Consider the following 21,152-nt stretch of genomic DNA (forward strand, 5'->3'; position numbering starts at 1 on the left):
TTTAATTTTGTTACAATGTTATAGGCATTGCAAGTTTTAGTATCCATCATGGAATGTAGATTACACGTGGAGGCGCGGATCAACAGGGGCACGACTGTCGTCCGTAGCACTTCTGTGGAGTATTGTGATGGAACGCAGAGATTTGTAAAAGTACGTTCAAATTTAAATTGTTTGAGAACATTTAAGTTTGTTTCAAAATTTAAATCGAAAGTATAGAAATTCAAAATGTTAGAAATGTACAGTTTGACACCGGATTTGGACCAATTGCATGAAACAATAAAACAAAATATGATTTTTATTTATTAGTACATTTGGAAATGTAATTCATACGAGGTCTTTCCATCAACTGTTTAAAATATTTCAATATTTACACAAGGAAATGTTTTAATTAACCAATTTTTAAGGATAGGCTCCATGTCCATTCATATATAATTTTGTGAATGGTCAAATTTACATGTGATTTTGAGTTAAAACTTAAACCCTAATGTGATCGTGTACTCTAGTTCAGGAAAAGATTTTTTTTTTTTCTTTTAACAGTTAATATTTGGAGAAAAGATACAAATAAAGACGAGTAACCCGGATGAGGTTTTTCTCCCAGAATCCAGCACACAGGAAATTACACCGTCAATAGATGACGGACTCTATCTGGGAGGTCTAGGATCGCAAAATAAAATGATATCCGGAAAAAATAAGTTAAGGTAATATATTCATAGTTAAACTTCAATCTTCCACATACTTAATCTAATTTTATTTCAGTGTTTACTAGAAGGTTTTTTGTTTTTCTTTAAGTTTTAATGCACCAAAGATTGAAAAATGAGACTTAATACTACTTTTTTTGTAGATCTATCGTTGGTTGCATCTCCAATTTGCAAATAGATAACAAACACTTTCCTTTTTATATGGCTGAAAGCAGTAGAAATGTACATATAGGAAACTGTGATTATAATGTAAGTAGGGATAATTTTTTTTACTAATCATTTTGATAATTTTATATATTGCTTTAGATCTGAACTATAATGTAATTAACCTAAACAATATTTCTCTCTTAATTGATGGACGTGTATTTTTTTTCACTTCAAACTTTAGACATATATCTCACGTGTCATCTCTGCCCTTATTCTTATAGGCATGGTTTAAGTGTGTTCGATTTGATGATAATAGTCAACCAATTGTACTTGAGAAAGGAAGAGATGCTAAGATTGTGTCTTTTGCTGTCACTCGTGATTCAATGGGAAGAGTTCTCAACTATAAAACCAAGGTAACCATTTCTTACGAAGGGACAAAGATAGTTGTAAACCCTATTGGACAATGCTACGAAAATGAAATTTTCCAGGATTCATATAAATATACATTAATTGATCGGGTTCAAGGGCATCATGTTTTGTCGAACACAAAAACCGAAATATATGCCGAAGGTGGCAAGGTTGAAGTGTCAATAATTTTCATTTTGCCGCAGAAATCGGTCAATAGACATGTATGTTTTTCATACCTTTTTTCTTTTTATTTTGGCATATCTTACACTGGCTTCAATATTTGTGATGATTAAGTTGATACAATGTGCATGTATAGTTAATTATGACAATTCGACGAAGTAAAAACATAATTACGATTCAATCTACAAGTCAAATATCTTACTCAGCCTCCCAAAATCATTTATTTTGGACCATTTATAATTTTCAAACATTAAACTTTTAAAATAGTTTAATTGGTTACTGGAACACTTTACGACGTGATTGATATTATTGCTAATCAAAAATATGTTTATGAAATATGGAGATAATGAACAGTATCCATACTCAGATTCTATCCAATCAAAACAAATAGGGAGCAAAGCAAATAGCGGACCTCTTTAACATCAGAAGTGAGATTAGGTGCCATGGAGTAGTTAGCATCCCCTGCCGACCGGTCACACCCGCCGTGCGCTCCTGGTCATGATCGGAAAAAAACGAAACAATCCGTAGAAAATTCGGAATATAAATAAAGGCTTAACAATTAAACAATTAGTGTTAAAAATGTCAGTCAGCAGTCATGTATGTATACAATGTGTATAACATATTAAATCAATAATATATTTTTTTCAGATTTGTTTTGTGAATTACACTTTTTCATGGCCTTGAAGGTTAGATTTGGGGCCAAATCTTCTTAATACCACCTATTAAAACTTGTTATTTAATATTCACATAGGGTTGCCAACAAAAACTTGAACTCATATCAAAACACCCCTTTTTTATGTGTGTTTTTTGAATTTATCGCTCCTAAAGTTAGGTTAGGCAATATATGGATCAAACCAAACAGGAAAACTACAGGTATATTTTGTCTTTTCATTTTATTTTTGCCTCTTCTGCCCTGGTCATTAGTAGGCTAAAATTCAACCGAAACATTTCTCTTTTCACACAATTGCATGTATGCAAATAAAGAAAGGGGCAACATTATTTTCAAGAGTAATAGGACGAATGTGATTTATAGAACATTCTTTCAAAATTATTCTAAGAAACACGAAACACTTTTTAATTTATAAGTCAACTCGCGCAGTTGAAAAGTTTAGTCCTAAATGGTAAGAATAGGAATAAAAGAGCGTTTACTTTACAGAAAAGACGGTGTCTTCAAGGTTACATGTATTAAGCTACAATATGTCAAATCGGGCATCTTCATTAAAACTAATTTAATCTTTAAAACTCTTAAAGGTGCATGGAAACAGATTTGAAGTTAACATTTTCTGTATGATATCACGACTTAAAGTGCAAGGATGTGTCAATCAAACCGTCAAAAATATTGAAGTTTTAATAACTTTTAGATGAAATAAGATTTTTAATATATTATTGTGTGAAATGCTATTAAAATATATAAGTTGTAATATTATACGGAAAATAATAACTTCAAATCTGTGCCCATGCACCTTTAAATCATTATCTTCATATAAATTTACCTCAAAAGGCGACGTGCAAGCTTGGTATAAGCACTGTTTCCAATGAGCTTTTTTCAGAAATTCGAAATAAATCAAAGATTTACCAAACATTTTCTCAATGTTGTTGAAATAAAGCAATGAAAGGTTTCTTAGTTGAAAGTTCGTTGAGGTTTTCACAAAGATTTTACATGTGTGAATTATTTCATTCATAAACACATTAATTTATAAGATATTGGGGATTTTTTTTCTCTTCTAAGTTTGAAGCAATATTTTCTGACTGCAATATTACTTCTTTTTGGTTTAAATTATGAGGATTTGAACGTTGAAATTCTTCAATAGGAACTATAGAAACAAAATTTAATTTAAAAGTGTTGTTTTTCTGATGCTAAACTTTATCTTTGTTGTCCTTTCAAAGGTTACAGGAGTGGTTAATTATGTTCCCCAAACGAAGTTGGGGAACATATTGTTTTTACTCTGTTTCTTATTATTATTATTATTTTTCTTCTTCTTCTTCTTCTTCCTGGGTACTTTTTTGTCCGGGAATGAGTAAACTATACATCCGACTAAGGTGAAATGTTTTTAGGGTCAGTAGACATGTTATGTAGATTTACAAGGTCATTTTATGCTTGCAAGAGCGTGCACGTGCAACATGTGAAATGACCGATTTAATTGATATAGGCATAACTTTTTAAATTTTTGATGAAATGCTTTGAAACTTATAACATAAGGATATATTAGTAGCATAGACAATATGACATGGTCAAAATAGCAAGATCTCACGCGCATGCAACTTCAATATCTTTCTTGTTTTTTGACGAAATTCTTTGAAATTTTAAAAATAGCCATGCATTAGTGATATATAGCAATTATCATGAAAACACGTGCATGCACGTGCGCTGCAATCTGATTGGCTTAAACTTTGAATAGCTATAACTCCTTTGATTTTCAACCAAACAGGATGGGATTTATAGATAGATATTCTGGTTACTGCAAGAAAAATGGTCACCATGCAATGCATACATGTGCATGTACGTGCGCTGCAATTGATTGGCTGAAACTTTAAACAGCTATAACTCCCTTGGTTTTCAACCAAATGGTGTGGGATTTAGAACATAGATAGATGTAACGGACATCTACAAGAAGGTATGGTCACCATGCTCATGTATGCACGTGCGTGCACGTGAAATGGGTAAAATTAAAAATACACTTGAATGAGCGTTTTTTTTTTTATACTTTTGGATTAAATACTTTAATACATGTATTTAGTATATCAAAATATATAGATTGTGTAGACAAGATGATATGGTCATTACGCACATGCATTCACATGCGCACGCCTGCAATTCTAAAATTTGAATGAACTTGGCGTTGTTAAAGTCAAAAATGCATAGATTTTGTCCTATTTAATGAAGCTTACAGGGAATATGGCACCAAAAGGGAGTCGGGGAGCGTTTGGGGAACATCTGTAACGGTCCCCGTTACAATTAGCACTAGTTTATCTTTTTTTTTAAAAAGTCTCATAAATTCATAAATTACAATATATGTGTGATGATTCCGCACGTAGCATATAAAAAAATATATACTTTAAAGAGAAAAATAACTTATATGATTGAAATTTAGTTCAATTATCACATCATGTTGTCACCGGTACCTTGTCTTTATCCACTAATCATTAAGCATTAGTGATGTTTTTAATGAAAATAAAGATATGTTCAGTTATCAAAATAACTCTTCAGTCGAACAAAAACATATTCATTCTTTAATATGTTTTTAAGGAGTCATTGTATATTAAGTCTTTTCTTTCTTTCCTTAAATTAATAAAAAGATATTTGAAGAAATGTTGACTGTAGTGCATATTTTTGTCATGAAAAATTACAACATTCTTTTGAATTATTTGAAGACAATAAATTTTGTCGAGTTTTTATTTCAGCACTTTGATGTAGATATCCTAGTGGATGGTAAGGGTATTGAAGTTGTTGACAATAAAGAGGAAGAAAATCATGAACTTCCGTTTCCGCCTGACCACGACAATCATTGGTTGATTCTGTCCATAACCGATAAAAATAAAAGGTAATTAAACATTCGATGATTCTGCACATACACTGTAAACGATAGAAATAAGAAATAATCATCACGACAATCATTGAATGATATTGATGCTGTCCATAACTGATAAAAAAAAAGTTAATCCACTCACCATGACAATTATCGGATGATTCTCTCCATAACCGATAAATATAAAAGGTAATTAAATCACCATGACAATAAATGGATGATTCTGTCCATAACCAACAAAAATAAAAGGATTCAACTCACCATGACAATCACTGGATGATTGTCGCTGTCATCGTAAAGTTTCACATTTTCATCTTCTCAAGAACCAATTTAAACCAAACTTGCCACAAAGTATCTTTGGGTGAAGGGGAGTCAAGTTTCTTCAAATGAAAGGCCACGACCTCTTCCAAGGGTAGATAATCATTGATTAGTGAAAAATTAAATGCATCTTTTACAAATTTTCTAGGCCAGGAAATATGAAACTTCTTAGGTAGTGTAGATTCAAGTTTGTTCAAATCATTACCCTCGGGAGTAGAGATGAGCCACAATGAACCGACAAAATTTAACATAGGAGTGTATAGGGAAATATTTTATAAATATTCTTCTCAAGAACAGCAAAGCCAAGATTGGTCATATTTATGTGAAAGTATCCTCATGTAGTGTAGATTCAAGTTTGTTTAAATCATGACCCCCGGGGGTAGGTGGGGTCACAATGGTCGATTAAAGTTTTACATAGGAATAAATAGGAAAAATCTTCTTCTCAAGTACAGCAGAGCTATGATTGGTCATATTTACATCCTCGTGTGGCGTAGTTTCAAAAGTCTGTTCAAATCATGACCCAGGGGGATAGAGTCCAAATATGAAAATACATAGCAGATCATAAGATTTCTTTTACTTTTCCTTTTACAAGTTTAGTTTGATAAGCAAGTTTAAAAACTTCGTTGACATACTCAATTTTTATTTCTACTCAATATTTTTATCACATATTTACATAATTATCAATATCTAGACGCCAATGACGAAACAATTGGAAGGGGTTCATGTAATTTCATACCACAGAGTAAATTTTTTACATGTGAGGAATAAACAATCTTAATGTGCCGTTTTTATTTATATTTAGGGTAACCGTAAATCTAAATGGTAGTTCAGTGTATGTTGGGTACAGTCTTGGCTGGTTCGTGGGTGGAAACACACACACGTCAGATTATACTGTGACTGTCGGAGCTTCAGGGGACGGATCTCAAAGTTTTGTTGGTGGAGTATCCCGCTTGATAATTGATGACAGGTAATGATATGTGTAGAATTAACACAGAATACATGGCTTACGAAGTAGTTTTTAAAATTAGATTAATCTTAAATATATTCCTATTTTTATTCATATATTTTTCTTGTTAAAGACTTCCATTGTGATTGTGGTATTGGTTAAGTTTACATACGTTTCTTCTTAGTATATCTGATGAACTTAAATTACAAGTTAATGTATAGTTAGAAACAGGGGTAATAACTTTTCAATGAGTATAAACTCATTATGAGTATATTTGCGGTACTGTATTAACTGTACTATGACATGTGGTTCATATAAATTTTTAATGACCTCACCTTTTCCGGAAAATTAAAAAATATTCAATATTATCCTTTTGCATAATATAGCTAAATAATATTTTAAAAACTAATTTTATGTTTATGCTTCACAAACATTCTGAAAAGAGAGAAAATTCTTACTTGCTTTTCTTATTCAAAAATCTGAACTCCAATGAGAAAATATGTTTTACTAGATATTTTAAGCTTTTTACCAGTATATTATTAAAGGAGTATATTATCTCCTTTGTTAGTATGAAAAATAAAGATTTTTTTATCCTTAACTGTGAATCTTTACAGTTTGCTTCCAATGTTTATTAAATTTGGCCTAATAGTTTTTGCTTTTAACTTCTTATTAGCCAACTGTATAACTTCCATGTATCTTTAAATCTATGAAATGATGTATTGCCTATTGTATTGCCTTTATCGTATAACATATCCATTGGCTAAATGATAAGGTTCTCATTACATCGCGGTATGTTCGTTTGTTTTTGTTTGACGTCCTTTTGAGTATTTTTCGCACATATTGAGACGCCATATTTTGCCGATGGAGGACTGCAAATTTAAAACTGTACTTGGCACATAAGGACTATGAGTAGCAAGGGGTCTCTTATCTGGCCAATACATACTGTGACGTGGGACCAGTTTACGTCTACTGATTCGATAGACTTGTCCTCGCGTCCCGAAGTGTAATTTGAACCCGCGTCGTAAGAATAAATCCTTTCCTACGCGACTCTGGAGCAAGCACTCTGACCACTGCGCTCGCCATATTGGCTTCTTACGGTTTACGGTTTATAGGACTACATGGTAACTTGTAGTCCCGAAATTATTCAATGTTTCAAAGGAATACTAGAGAACTTAAAGTTGATGTATGTCATTAAATAACTTTCTCATAAGAATTATCTAAAATAAGCATCAAGATGTGAAAAGGAAAACGAAATATTGTGGTCAGTGGTCATTTACAAGTATTTTACATGGGATTTCTCTTTCTATATCTATCTTTGATCATGATATCAATCTGTATTTTTTTTATTACTTTACTTTTTTTTACTTATAAAATCTCAGATTCGATATTTTATAATTATCAGAATCAGAATAAGGTGTATATTGAATAGTCATACACTATATCATTATGTACAATTAATTTTCATTGATTTATTTCTTAACATTAAAATGCGAGTTCTTTGGCCTTTCCTATATTACCTGATTACGGAAGCAATTAAATCAAAACGTCTGCTGTATCACACTTAATATTCTATGGCTGAAATGAAACTGCGTATATTTTCCATTTAAGTACATAAAATTTACTGAATTGCCGTTACTATGAGATCCTTTGATTTATTAAGATTTAATGTTAGCAGTCTTTCTTGAGACAACTGATTTCTGTCTCTTTATCTCATTGGAAACTTTTCCAGTTTCTACTGCAAAATTAGGACTGCATGCAGTAGGAACAAAATTTGTATATATAATTTTAAAATACCGTAATATGGAAATGTCTGTTTCTAACCCATCCTTTTAAAGAATTTCATATATAGGTTTAATAATCCCCTTGTCCTTATAATGAACATTGATGTAGCTAACATGTGTATCATTGTACATGCAGGGAGACCCCACTTGACGATTTTAGAAATTCCCATCACCTGCAGAGCTGCAGACGACCATTAGTAGAATCTCTGGACGTTGCGGACATGTCAGAAAAACCAGTCTGCTGACGAACTGTGTTAGTCATGTGTTTACCGGTGTCTGTCAGGCGGCAAAATCAGATTACGCCACGACCAAAGTTCAACATGTTTGTTCAAGGCCCTGACATATATATTTTTGTACTTCAAAACACCATTTGTGTTTATTAGTTTGCATTTTAACTTCAAGTACGCCTATCTTATTTTTTTGTCAAATTTCAGAGTAGACATTCGAACAAGGGCATTGGAAGTTAATGTAAAGGTTGAGTATTTGCATGTATAAAAACTCTACACATTTTCTATATATTCGATCAATGCATACTATCTTTGCAAGATATATAACTGTATTCAGCGGCAGCTCACACATATTGGTCCGACCAAAATAATTCCATCATGATAAGTAGATACAACATTATTGTTCATGATAAGAGTAAAGTTGTGTATGTCATACGTTAAAGAAATCAAAAATAACGTCAAAATATCATTAGAAAGTCACTTTCCCCCCGAAATGCAAATAAAAAATATCAATATTCCTACGCTCGCTCCCTCCTCAGCCTTTTTTTTTTTTTGACGTGTTTGATAACAGAGAATAATTAGGTCATTCTTCGATTCATATCTTTTCACCAATGAATTGATAATACTATATCAACAATTGTATTAAGTACATGTTTATAGTCCGTTAATTATCATACAATTTGTTCTTAAAGAAAAAATTAATCATTCTAGCAGCTGTGTGTGTGTATTATTAAATGACGGAATTTTCAATCCCTGGCCTGCTCGTGTGTACACTTTGTAAACTGTAGGGTATGTGTGACAAAACGAGAACTGCATGGGTTTATTCGGGTTCGTGTTGAAGTTCAGCATACCATTATATACAGAACTTGAATAATGTAAGTAATTTCTGCGACAAATATATTAGTATATTTCAGTTATTTTCAAAACAAAAAAGGTTTTCCATGTTTTCAGTTTAGAATTTTCCGACCCGGTCCTGATTTTCCCAACCCGGCCATTTTAAACACAAGTTGTTGCAGATGCAAATGTTAGAACAAACTATATAAAGTTCAACAGGGATTGTATAATTTTTATTAATCAGAATTCGTATTTATATGATCTAATTAAGAAAAGAAAAGTTTTGTCTGACACCGTAACTTCTCGGCAAAACAAAACGTGTTTCTCCAAGCTCGCTGGATGCGTGTGACAGCTCCATTGCACGTGTGTAGACCAAGGCAACAGGTACATGTAGGCCTATGTGTACTGTTTGTTAGGAGACTGGGTGACCGTAATGCTATGGAATCACGATATTTACAACAGTTCCATAATTAGACAGTGCAGTTTTTTTTATTAACGTCATTATAAACACTGTTAAACATATTAAATCTAACAGTCGAATATCTTTGGATATGGGGTAACCCATATCTATTCTTGTTATACATGCACATATTTACTAACTTTAACTTCCAGTGCCTTCACATATACTTAATCTTTTTTTATGATTTTAGCATGTAGAATTATAATATTTGTACAGAAGCTCCTTAAAAATACCTGTCTACAGACTCCTTTGCACTTGTCTCTGTTATGCCAGTAACGTGCTTCTAAGTCAAACACTCATGTAGCGAAGTATTACACTGTATGTTCAATAAAATTAAAATTTTGCTCAATATTCATAATAAATGTGTTCATGAAAATTTTTTACTTAGAGTTGTCGATCTTGGTGTGCATTTTCTAGTCTTTAAAATAAGCATATCTGTTTCTTTATCAGCTTTAACAGGTCTGGACGATTTCTAAATATGGAAGTCAAGAACGATAACCGAAAGTTGCTATAAATGTACATCAAGTACACGTAATTATTTTTCTGTCCAATCAGACAACAGCATTTTTACACACCCCAAAACATATTTTAAAAGAACAAAAAGATAACACGTGCTTTTGTTTTTTTCCTCAAAAAGATTTTTTTAACGAAAAATCTGTAGAAGTAAGATGAAAACTTTTGAAGAAAAAGGTATTCCCCACATTTTTACCGTGAACAACCTTGACATTTTTATCTCGGTAAAGAAAAAATAATAATGCACGATAAAATGTAATCGTTTACAGAGGTATAGATCGCACCAGCAAGTTTTTATCAAGTTTAATTGGAACATTTACCAGAATATATTATATGATGGTAAATATAATTTTGCTTAGCCGTCCGATTTTCATCGATAATGTTTAAATTCCATGTGTATAGATCAACTCACACCAGTGTTTATCGTATGGAGTATACACATATAGTTTTGCATTATCACGGGTTTCATGAGCGCCGAATACTTAGCTAAGCAGACTTTAAATGGGCATAAGGAAAGGCGTTTAACGTGGAGAAAAGAGAATCCTGTACATGTAATTATACATGAATGCGTTTTATCCCAATAGCTTACCTAACATATCAGAAACTGCATGGACTACTAGTATTCTGTAATAAACACTCAAAAATAATAAAGACTGTTATCTTTTCGATAAAATTTTTATGTCAGGCTCTAAAAACTGAAAATTTACCGTATTTATATCATTTTTTTAACGTAAGTAAACTTTTGGGATTGCTAACTCCTATAGACAGATTTTATTTATCCCACTTAAAACGTATTCCAAGCTTTCAAGTCGTGTTTGTTCACGGTAGAATTGTCATAAATATTATATTATTCCCAAATGCGCATACAGTTTACAAAAAGTTTATTCTAAAAAAATCTTTTGAGCAAAAAACTTAAAAACCACGTGTTTTATTTATTCTCTCATGGGTTTGTCTAAATGCTGTTATCTGATTGGTCAGAAGGATTAGCGCCTTGTTTATTCTGTGTATTAATAGCAATTCACGGTTATCGTTCTTGACTTCCTTATTTAGAAATCGTCCAGACCTGTTTAATGTCAAATGTAATTTACAATTGACCATCTGTAGGTTAATTTTGCGGTCTACAACATAAGTCTGCTTATAACAGGGCGCTATTGGTATACTCATTGAAATTCCAATAGATTGTTGGAAGACCTGGTTTCCAAATACCACAAAGATATTGTCAATCAAAAACTCAACACTTTTAATGAAGTTTCGGATTCCAATATATATATATGGTAGTTCAAAATCATTTTGGTTGTTTTGAATATTAAAAGTATTCTAAACTGACATATGATTTTGAAGAATTTCTTCCTTAGAAAGGGAACTATGAGTATAGGCTGCATATGATCCCAAAAATAACCCCTTTTAAAGTACTCCATTCCATCGACAATGAAAAGACTATTGGGGAGTAAGTCGGCAGTGCAATTCGATTCCAAATAGGGGAATGCAATGACCTCGCCAATAACATAGTGAATTCTTCCAGCCCGTAGTGTGAAATATGGATGTAATTAGACTTTTTATCATGATTTATATGGAGATAAGGAAGAGTATTCAAGCTCAAAAGTCCATATACGATATGCAAAATTTTTACGAAAATTCATTTATTTTGCGACATTGCCTTTCGTCAATAATAAATTAGCTCCACAACATATTGACACTGAACTTGTCTTTACATGTGTGTCCTAAAAATTAATCTTCTAATTGAATTCTTCGAAGACGATACTTAGATACTTCGTAACCAGAATACAGTCTACCGTTTGTGATATTGGGCGTCGTTCAATACAGGCTCTATAAAACTGCCATAATAATTTCGGAGTCCGATCAACTCCTCAACAAAAAAAAACCCAGAACAATGAAATAGCAACAGAATATAATTTGTAATATTTATTCTTTTGAAAGGAAATTCGACGGGTACTAACTTTCCTCTATCATTTACAAACCTATTTTTATTTTCCTCTGAAGTAGAATTTCTTCAAGATCTTTTACATGAAAATAATAAAACACTTCTCAAGCCCTCTAACTTGGTATATCTATGACGTTTTATTAGTTAACATTTGTTATTTTATCCATATATTGACTCTTCATGCCCAAGTGAATATGAAATAAAAGACACCACAAAGTCTTCCAAATCTGTTTCATATGTGGATGTATTATGGACTTTAAGTGATAAAACCCAGCTAACAACTGTATTATATTTCAAACGAAATTACCTGGTACTTTAGTTATTCCATCGTTATAATATACATATGTGGTCAATACAATGATTTATCTATGAGACTTTAGCCCGGAGGGTGATAATATGGTACCGAAGATGGCTAAATCATTGTATTGACACAGCAATAATTGTTTTATTATATGATTCACTAATAAAATGATAAAACCCATTACTTGTTTGCATTTGATTAAGTCCTATCCAAATACAATTAAGAGAGAAGCAGAATTAAAATGTTAATAAACCTTACAGGTCGTATTTATTTTTTTGTTAAGTTTTTTTTAAAATCAATTTTAGTTGCCATGAAAAAAAATTATGTCAGTCTTTTTTCTAGTATAGAGTTTTAAAGGAAGGAGTATTATCAGGGAAAACTGACTGCCAAAAAGTAAAAATTGTTTTTCAGTAAAAGTGTTGGAGGAGTGTCCATGCATCCCCTCTTATCACCCTCACCCGAAAATATATATTCGCTTAACTTATCTTCACATGAAAAAAAGTTATAGTAGTTTAAATAGCTTTCCAAATTCAATTTGTATCAATTTGGAATATCCCGATCTATTTTTAGATCAATGTCAAGGAAATAAATCCTTGTATTGATACACGTGCAGGTCAATACAACGTAGTATTTTTCTAACATAGTTGGATCTCAGCCAATCAGAGAGATGAAAACTATTCAATCATATAATAACATCCATTATTAACGCAGTTTTATTCTGATATTACCTGCACATGGTATTTGTGTCTCTCAGCTTTTTCACTATTCAAGAATATGCGTCGAGTACGATACAGTTTTTACACCTAGACATATTACTAGTATTCACAGACAAGTTGATGTTACAGAGATTTCAACAATTTCGTGCAAGTCAGCATTTCGAAAATTCTATGGTTGTTTTAGCAATACCTGTTGGCAGATATGGGTTGTATTTTGATTGACTTGTTAATAGCTCGTTTGACTTTAAATTTCCATTTTTCATGCAATTGTATATGGATTATTTTTTTTTAATTTTACCTCATTTTTCTGTCTTTTGGTAAAACTTTTAATTTAGTTATTTCATTTTCTAAAAAAAAAAGAGAAAAAAAACCAATGTCTTTTGATATTTTCAGAGCAGTTATACTATTTGTGTACTTTATATTATATACAAGCAAATAATTCTACAGTAAACAAATGAATTAAGGATTCTTTCAGAAATGAATTATGGTATTTTATTTTCATTATCATAGGCGATTGTTTCAAAATTCTTATCAGGATATGAGATTATTTAACAAAACACTCTTATACTCAGTAGGCAATATGATGCATAATCATAAATAATCCTAATTTTATTTTATTTTAACAATAACCTCTTGCACTCTGTAATCCCGGTTTTGAATAACAGGTATTACATCCTAAGCCAGTAATAATTCTACCAACTTCAACATATGCCTCTTTAGGTTTAGAATCTCTTCCAGAACAGTTGCTTTCTTTGCTTTCTTCCACATTGATATTTTACCAAGACTTCCTGTTGAGAAATTAGAACAATAAGACATAAGTATATTATCAGTATGAAGCATTTGGTGTTTGACCAATTTCTGAAGTGATGGAAATATTTTCTGTCAAATTAGAGTATTTATCAAAGAACTCTCATCTTAAGTAACGTAATTGTTTATTAATTAGTGGCCTTATAAAACAATTTTGATATCAAAATTTGTATTCTTTATTAAGTGCCATAAACAGTGAAAATAAAGTACCAGGACGGACGATTTTGCTTCGTTATAAAGGTAAAACGTTATATCCGTCAAATTTACAATGCAAAATGAAGTCACAGGGAATGAAAATCACTTTAAAATAAGCGTCAATTCATTATAAGCGTGTTCGCTATATGTTTTACTGTAGTTTTTCTAGTAAAATTCAAACGATCATGGTTTAGTAGAAAACTTTACCATGGAGAAATACTTTAGAGTTAACTTATTCCCTTGGAAAATACTAATTTATTAGTAATAAAAAATAATAATCTGGTCAGGTTTCGCGTGGGATATTAAGTATAGGGGGAAGGTTTGTTAAAATGCTTTCGTCATCTAAAAGTTTAAATAAATTCAGTATTTAAAATAGCTAGGAAAGGAGCGGCAAAAATTAATACGTGCAATTTTTAGTCTGCTTGTTTGAGTTTTCCAATAGACGACCTCCAGCAGTAGTTGTGGATATAAAAGGCAAGTCAAAAAGGGTCTTGACAGTTGAATAATCTCAACATTATCAGGATTTGGATTTTAAAATTATCACCTAACGTCAACTTAATTAACGGTTACATTGAGTTTGTCATGTCCACCTTATGCCATCACTTACTATCTGTTTATTACACATTTCCTCTCTTAATTAATGAGTGGAAATTTTTCTGAAATGTCTATAAGTCATGTTTTCTCTATATTGCATGACATAAAATAGCAATCGTCTGTTAGAGTTCGAGAACTGACGAGGAGGATTGGTTATCTTACAATGTATGTAAAGGCATTGGTCGTCAAATATGGAGTAATCTTATACTCGGTGGAGGATAGGTCGTTACTGCTAAATACTGTGGTCTTTTAACCTTCTTTGAACTCCTTGCTTTCAGCCATTCTTCCACAACATAAGATGGTTTTATTATTTAAAACACGTATCTCTTATACATGTATAACATTTATTTTCATTCAAAAAGCTTTGTTTGATTTAAGTTCACCTCAACCAAAGGGTTCAGTTGAGCTTTTCTGAGCAAAATCTGAACAATATTTGTCATCATTTTTTTTTTTTCAACATCACCTCTTAATAATTTCGGAGACAATTTCAAACTTGTAAAAAGGCGGCCTTGGGTGGTGGAGAGTCAAATTCAAATGAAGAGCCATGCCCTCCTTTAAGAGGAGATTATGACGGATAAGTCAACTCTTGTGGCATAAAATCATCTTCTCAAGTCCAATGTCAAGATTTTACAAGTCCAAACTTAGATTCTTCAACTCCAGAATACAGACTAATGATTTGTTTTTTTATTATGGATGTGTCCCAAGAAGTGCAACACATGCTCTTTAAACCGTAATTATATAAGAAACATGACTATTCAGAATCAACCTGACGTGTCTTTTCCTTAAGCTTAAATTTGCATTAAAAAATGGATGCTTTAAATATTAGCAACATTCTTAATTTTTTTTAAAGGTTCAGTCATATGTATAACACCAGATTTTTTTTTGTTGAAGTCTGCTTCCTGTATTTCCAAATATTCCCAAACGTTGCATTCATAATTTTACATTATCAACAAAATCTACGGTGCGTTAAAAACGAAACGTCCCTGGGTGTTTTTTGCTCTCCTTCTTATTGATAAATACTGCAACCCTAACTTGGATTAAACTTTATTTGAACATCTTTAACGTCTTGAACCTTTTAAAGGTATGTTGTGGAAACAATATGACGTCTGGATTTAATAGCAAAAAGAAATCAGTACCTGAAAAATTCAGCTGTGATTTGTGGCTCTTGGGTATCTTGTTTACTTGCAAATCTTTAATTTAGAACTTTTTTCAAACATCAAATCTTAATTAGATTGCTTCTTACAATGACTCATTAAGTCCAACATATACTAGTGTATAGTTCATTAACTTGAAGCTTAAATAAATAAGGTAATAGTATTTTGATTAAGACCTATTATAAAAAAAAAAGAAGTAATAAGATATATTGAAATGTTAATAGATTAAATTCAATTTATTATAAATCGGAAAAAGATAACATATTATTTGAACAATGTGATTAGCCTATTCTTTGGAATCATTATTGTGTTTGTTGCTTTAATGGGTAGCACTTACCTCTGTGCTAACTTCCTCATTAACAATAATTGGTAATGTATTGAATCATTGAATCGACCATATAAAAGAGTTTTCTATGAAATTTTGTTTCAATGATCCAGTAAAATGTTTGTCCAAAATCATTTCATTAGTTTTAGGTACATGGTATAATTATATTTTTTGAATTGCTATCCTTGGTTTATTATGAATTGGAGCGTTCCATTTTTAGGAAAACTCAAAATCGATTAATAGGGTGGCGATAACTTATTATGTTTATATATATATATATATATATATATATATATATATATATATATATATATATATATATATATATATATATATAAAAGCAAAAAAAAATGCATATTCTGCTATGTTCTGTCCTGGGATCAACTTCAGTCTATTAGAGGATGCTTTCTCCTTCGTGACACCTGGTCACACCTCTGTTTTAGAGGTCCGTGTTTACTCTGCGCGCGATTTGCATTGTTTGAATGGACTTATGAGCTTAAATACTGTTCGTTACCTCAATAAACTTCATTCCACAACTTAATACATTTCTGGGGGAAAAAATACAATTTTTATTACTTATAAATATATGCTTATTATTTTAAAAGAATTACAATTACCAGTTGACAAATATTGAGATCCCATGACAATTAATATATAAATTTTCTTTATATTATTGAATGATCATAAAATGTTTCAGAATTAAGAGAAAAAAACATGAATCGAAAATAAGCAACCACCCTTAATATATTTTATATCTATTTTTCTTTGAAGTATAACTGCATATAATTCATATTTTTAAAAATGTGTGTTCAATGCTAAAAACCAAACGTAATCGTATCTTTCGTTATTAACACAACCTGCATGAATCTCTTTGGATAAAGAAGCATACAATTAATGAAAATTAATTTTGTAAGTACAGTACTAGTAAAATATATTTAGAACTTTACATATATTTTATAACACTTTGAGGGGGGGGATTCATCCCAACCTATTATTTTTGAACGTGTTAACACTACATAATGAACTTTTTTTTAATTTTGTGGAAAACTTCTCTACCAGGAACTTGGAAGATATTTTAACAAATTAACTTTAAGATAACGTTTTTATATAACAAAATAATGTGGTTGTGGAAAGAAGTAGAGATTTGTATTTGTTTTTGTAAGTTAGACATATAATAAAATTTCAGTTTTACTTTTGGTGCGTTATCAAGTGAATTTGCTTTTTTTAAAAAAGGATTATATATTTAAAGATAACAAGACAAAATTTAATATTCCTGATTAAGACTTGTAACTTCTGACACTTTCTGTGTGATTTCTCGTCATTATATCTTTCGTGTTTTGTTCCAAAAATTAAACATGCATTAAATTTTTATCAGCTATTCACATTTTGAGGGTTTCTATTCTTGTATCATTTAATGCCAAAAAGTATCAATAGACATTTGTTTATGGTATGCTTGTTAAATGATATTGAAGGGCATGGTAACAAAGAGTACTTATTCATGTCTAAAGAAGATAGGACATTGTGTTTTCACAGAATCAGAAAGTTCACATTCAGTATGCCTAGAATGTTTGCATTGCTAACATTTTGAGAAGTCATTAGACACATGATGTACTTCAGCAATGCTCCCAAAATGCTCGTTTATATTTCTTTCATAACAACAGGCTTGGAATCATCTAATACCCCAAGATGTCGGGGATGGAATTTGATAAGACTTGACCCAAGCGATGGCATGCAAGAACAATATTGGGAGATATAATTTGTGACTCAACGTAATAACATGTATCTACAATATTAATATCAGTAAACTTTAGAGAAATTAAGGCTTTATTTTCCTCCGTCACTCTGTTATTATATTTAGCACTAGCATTGTTGTCTTTTTGATGTCAACGTTTGGAATTTTGATAAAATGAAATTTGGTTGTTTTTTTTTTTATTTGACCAAATTCAACTTTGCGTTATTGTGGAGAAACCATTGAGATATTAGACTAAGATTAGATATACAGCTGCATTTTCAAGACTGTGTATTGCATATCAGAGTAATTTCGTTTCCCTCTCTTGGCACCTATATATTGGAATTGTTGCTTGCTTATGATTTGAATTTTTGAGTTTTGCGCTTGTTCGTTTTATCCATATATTTTATGAGTTTTGTGGGATCTCAATATTTATAAATATTAATATTTATGATTCCTATTATAATTATAACGTGTTCTATACATTTATTACACTTAGAGTTAATAGCCTGAGGTAATTCACAAAACAGAACATAGTAGAGTATAAATGTGCATTGTTTATAAATTTTTTTGAGATCGATCACTTTGTTATCTTTAAGTTTTTTCATTGATTGTGTTTTCGTTAAAAATAAAATGGATCACTTAAAAAGGTTATTGAATCTTGAAATTGTGAAATGATTTTAAAGAACAAACATTTTACTAGTTCGAAATAAAATGTCATGGAAAAATCTTTCATAGGTAGATTCAATGATTCAATACGTTGTCAATAATTGTTGATTTGAACATATTTTATCATGTAATGAATACATAAATGGATTAGACAGCAGACATAACCTATATAAGTCCTCTTCACGATTAATTGTTCCTGAGGAGGTTAGCTCATGGGCATTTGTTTCATACGAAATAAACGAAAGCTGGTCCTTTACGAACAATGATGACCCCTCAGATCAGACTCAATAATCACACTGATCAAGTTATATGGAATTTAATCTATTTCCGATTGTTTATATCGGATTAAGAGCATGGTCTACGTATGAAAAAATATTCTTCAATGAGATGTTATTGACAAATAAGTTGATGAAGCAAGAGTATTAGCAGACTCGTTTAAAGTCATCGTTTTGCAAGTTTTACGGTCGATACAATGACCTTGTCAGCAAATACTCTATCAGTAAGTCAAATGCTGACTGGCGTTTTTTATACTAATTGTTAGGCCGTTATTTACACATTGAATTGAACGACGAGTTTTTCAGTTATTCCGGATCATGGCAAGGAGCACACGACGGTCGTTACCGGCAGGGCAAGTTTATAAACAACTACAACAGTTTAATGTTTTATCTGAAACTTCAGCCTTTGGAAGAAAACAAAACTTTGTTACAGATCTTTTGATTATCTGTCGATAAAGAACAGAATTTCTGAAAATTTAGAGTGTTTGAGCCAAAACGATTTTCCTTTCACTTGAAAAGAAGGTTTTAACTTCTAGCGAAACTCTTTATTGGTAGAAACCATTATACCCCTAAAAACAAAACTAATTCGGACGCTTATATTTGTTATTAGTAATTAAAGATTGAATAACCCAAAGTCTCAGAAATAGGCTTTAAAATGATAAAATGTACTCTTAGTTAACTTCATTGCTATTCTTTATGCAGAAACCCAAATATTCAAATCTAGTAAGAAGTTTTAGTGCAATTTTTATCATACACAACATTGCTTACATAGCTTTCTCAGTGGTTGTTTACTTCAATTTCATCGATATTGCTGTCATGTGTTTTTTATGAAATTACTTGTAAACGAAGCCTCCATTAATTGAAGTATAGGTACATGAATTTAGAAGTGACCATTTCCTTTCCTCTTTTACCGTGTGTGACACTCTATCACACTCATACTTTTAACTTTTCCATGAATGTCCTGTCTGTTTATATCGACCTCACAGTGTCGGAAATGCCTCATCGGAGCTTGTCGTTTACGTCTATGCTGTACAATTCTTTGCTTCATAAATTCTATGGCACCTTGCCTAATTGCTTTAGTAATCAAATGTTGTTTGTGCACATATTCCAACTATGAGTGGTTCGGGCGATGTAATCTTGTGTTTTACCTTGACAAATACAGATCCGAGTTATGATTATTGTGATATCTATAAGCGTGGAGTACAACATCTCAATAAGCAGTTATTTTTATACATTTGTCATTTTTCATCAGTTTATCAAACAGTAGCATAATTTTTATCAAACATCTAGCAAGGCAAAAAGTAGTTACAGCTGAAATATAGTCGATCGATTAACATAAAATGAAACTTCGGTTAAGATAAATTTTCAGTTTTTATCCTTTTACTTCTCCTTTATTTTTATGACATGTACTTTAAAGGTGTAATTTGATTGAATTGTCGATTATACTATTTTTCTGATGAAGTAATTCATCTGTGAAAAAGAAAACTTTTAATCTATGTTTCGTTACTGATACGGTGATGGTTTTAAAATTTAAATGATTTATAGTGTTTAAAATGAAAATCCTGTCTTTTGATTTTGAATAATAAAATAATTGATATATACATTGTAATCATGGTTGATTAATTTTAATTGGGGGAGCAGTGTCGGCTTGCTAAGAGTGATAAACGAATCAAATGACCAAATATTTGTCATATAAGTTCTCTTAATAATTTATTTAGATATAAAAATAAACATACATGTACATCTTTTTGCAACAAATCCATTGGAGCTGCAAAACAAGATCTGAAATCCAAACAAACTTTTATACATTTTTTTTTCTCTTTATCCCGCTTTTCTTCCGTTTTACTTGTGTTGAAACACTCCTGAAAAACAGATTTACCTTTCTCATACATAAGTGAACCGAAAGCAGATTTACTTTTCTCATACGTAAGTGAACCGAACATTCACAACAGTGTCCGTGACATACATATATATTATATAGGTATTGTACTCACCTGAAAGTTCAGGTAGGACAAAATCCCGGTCAGCAGACTGACGAATGTATTGTGAATATCTTGTCCTCTGGTTAATATATTACCTTGTCTATTTCTCCTTCTTGTATTCGTTATATTAACCCGGATTCGAGGTGAGAAAAGAGAACCTTAGTCATGGCGTGATGTATGAGATCTGTCAAAAATAAAATCAACTGCGGGGGAGTGTGAAGAATTGTCATTTTAGTTGATGTTTACCAAAAAATTGCTTTAAATTTATATTTTCTATGCGTCAGTAGGTTTATATGGGCCTTCAAATCATGCTGTTTAAATTTTACAGACATGGATGATTCACTCAAATGCATTGATATTAAACCAAAGAGAAAAACATTTCAATTCAACATAAAAATTGTGCATGTCAAATCCTATCAAATTC

The 21,152-nt window shown here is 31.3% G+C and overlaps 1 protein-coding gene and 1 long non-coding RNA gene across 2 annotated transcripts in view; one reads left to right on the forward strand and one right to left on the reverse strand.

Annotated features, from left to right (window-relative positions):
- Positions 1–8,510, forward strand: part of LOC134252871 (uncharacterized) — a 39,673-nt gene extending 31,163 nt beyond the window's left edge. The window contains 7 exon segments of the mRNA XM_062735414.1: positions 25–150; positions 538–698; positions 842–947; positions 1,127–1,258; positions 4,836–4,975; positions 6,081–6,245; positions 8,142–8,510. Coding sequence (XP_062591398.1) covers positions 25–150; positions 538–698; positions 842–947; positions 1,127–1,258; positions 4,836–4,975; positions 6,081–6,245; positions 8,142–8,250 — 939 coding nt within the window. The 3' untranslated portion in view covers positions 8,251–8,510.
- Positions 8,511–19,518: 11,008 nt separating this feature from the next.
- LOC134252851 (uncharacterized) lies at positions 19,519–20,933 on the reverse strand. Its single transcript, XR_009989030.1, has 3 exons — positions 20,741–20,933; positions 20,483–20,608; positions 19,519–19,894 (listed from the first exon to the last, which is right to left on the reverse strand). It is a non-coding gene; the product is annotated as an uncharacterized LOC134252851 (long non-coding RNA).
- Positions 20,934–21,152: the final 219 nt, after the last annotated feature.

The sequence above is a fragment of the Saccostrea cucullata genome, unplaced genomic scaffold (assembly GCF_032062105.1).
Source record: "Saccostrea cucullata isolate Sc308-1 unplaced genomic scaffold, CSIRO_AGI_Scuc_v1 ctg142, whole genome shotgun sequence".
Lineage (NCBI taxonomy): Eukaryota > Metazoa > Mollusca > Bivalvia > Ostreida > Ostreidae > Saccostrea > Saccostrea cuccullata.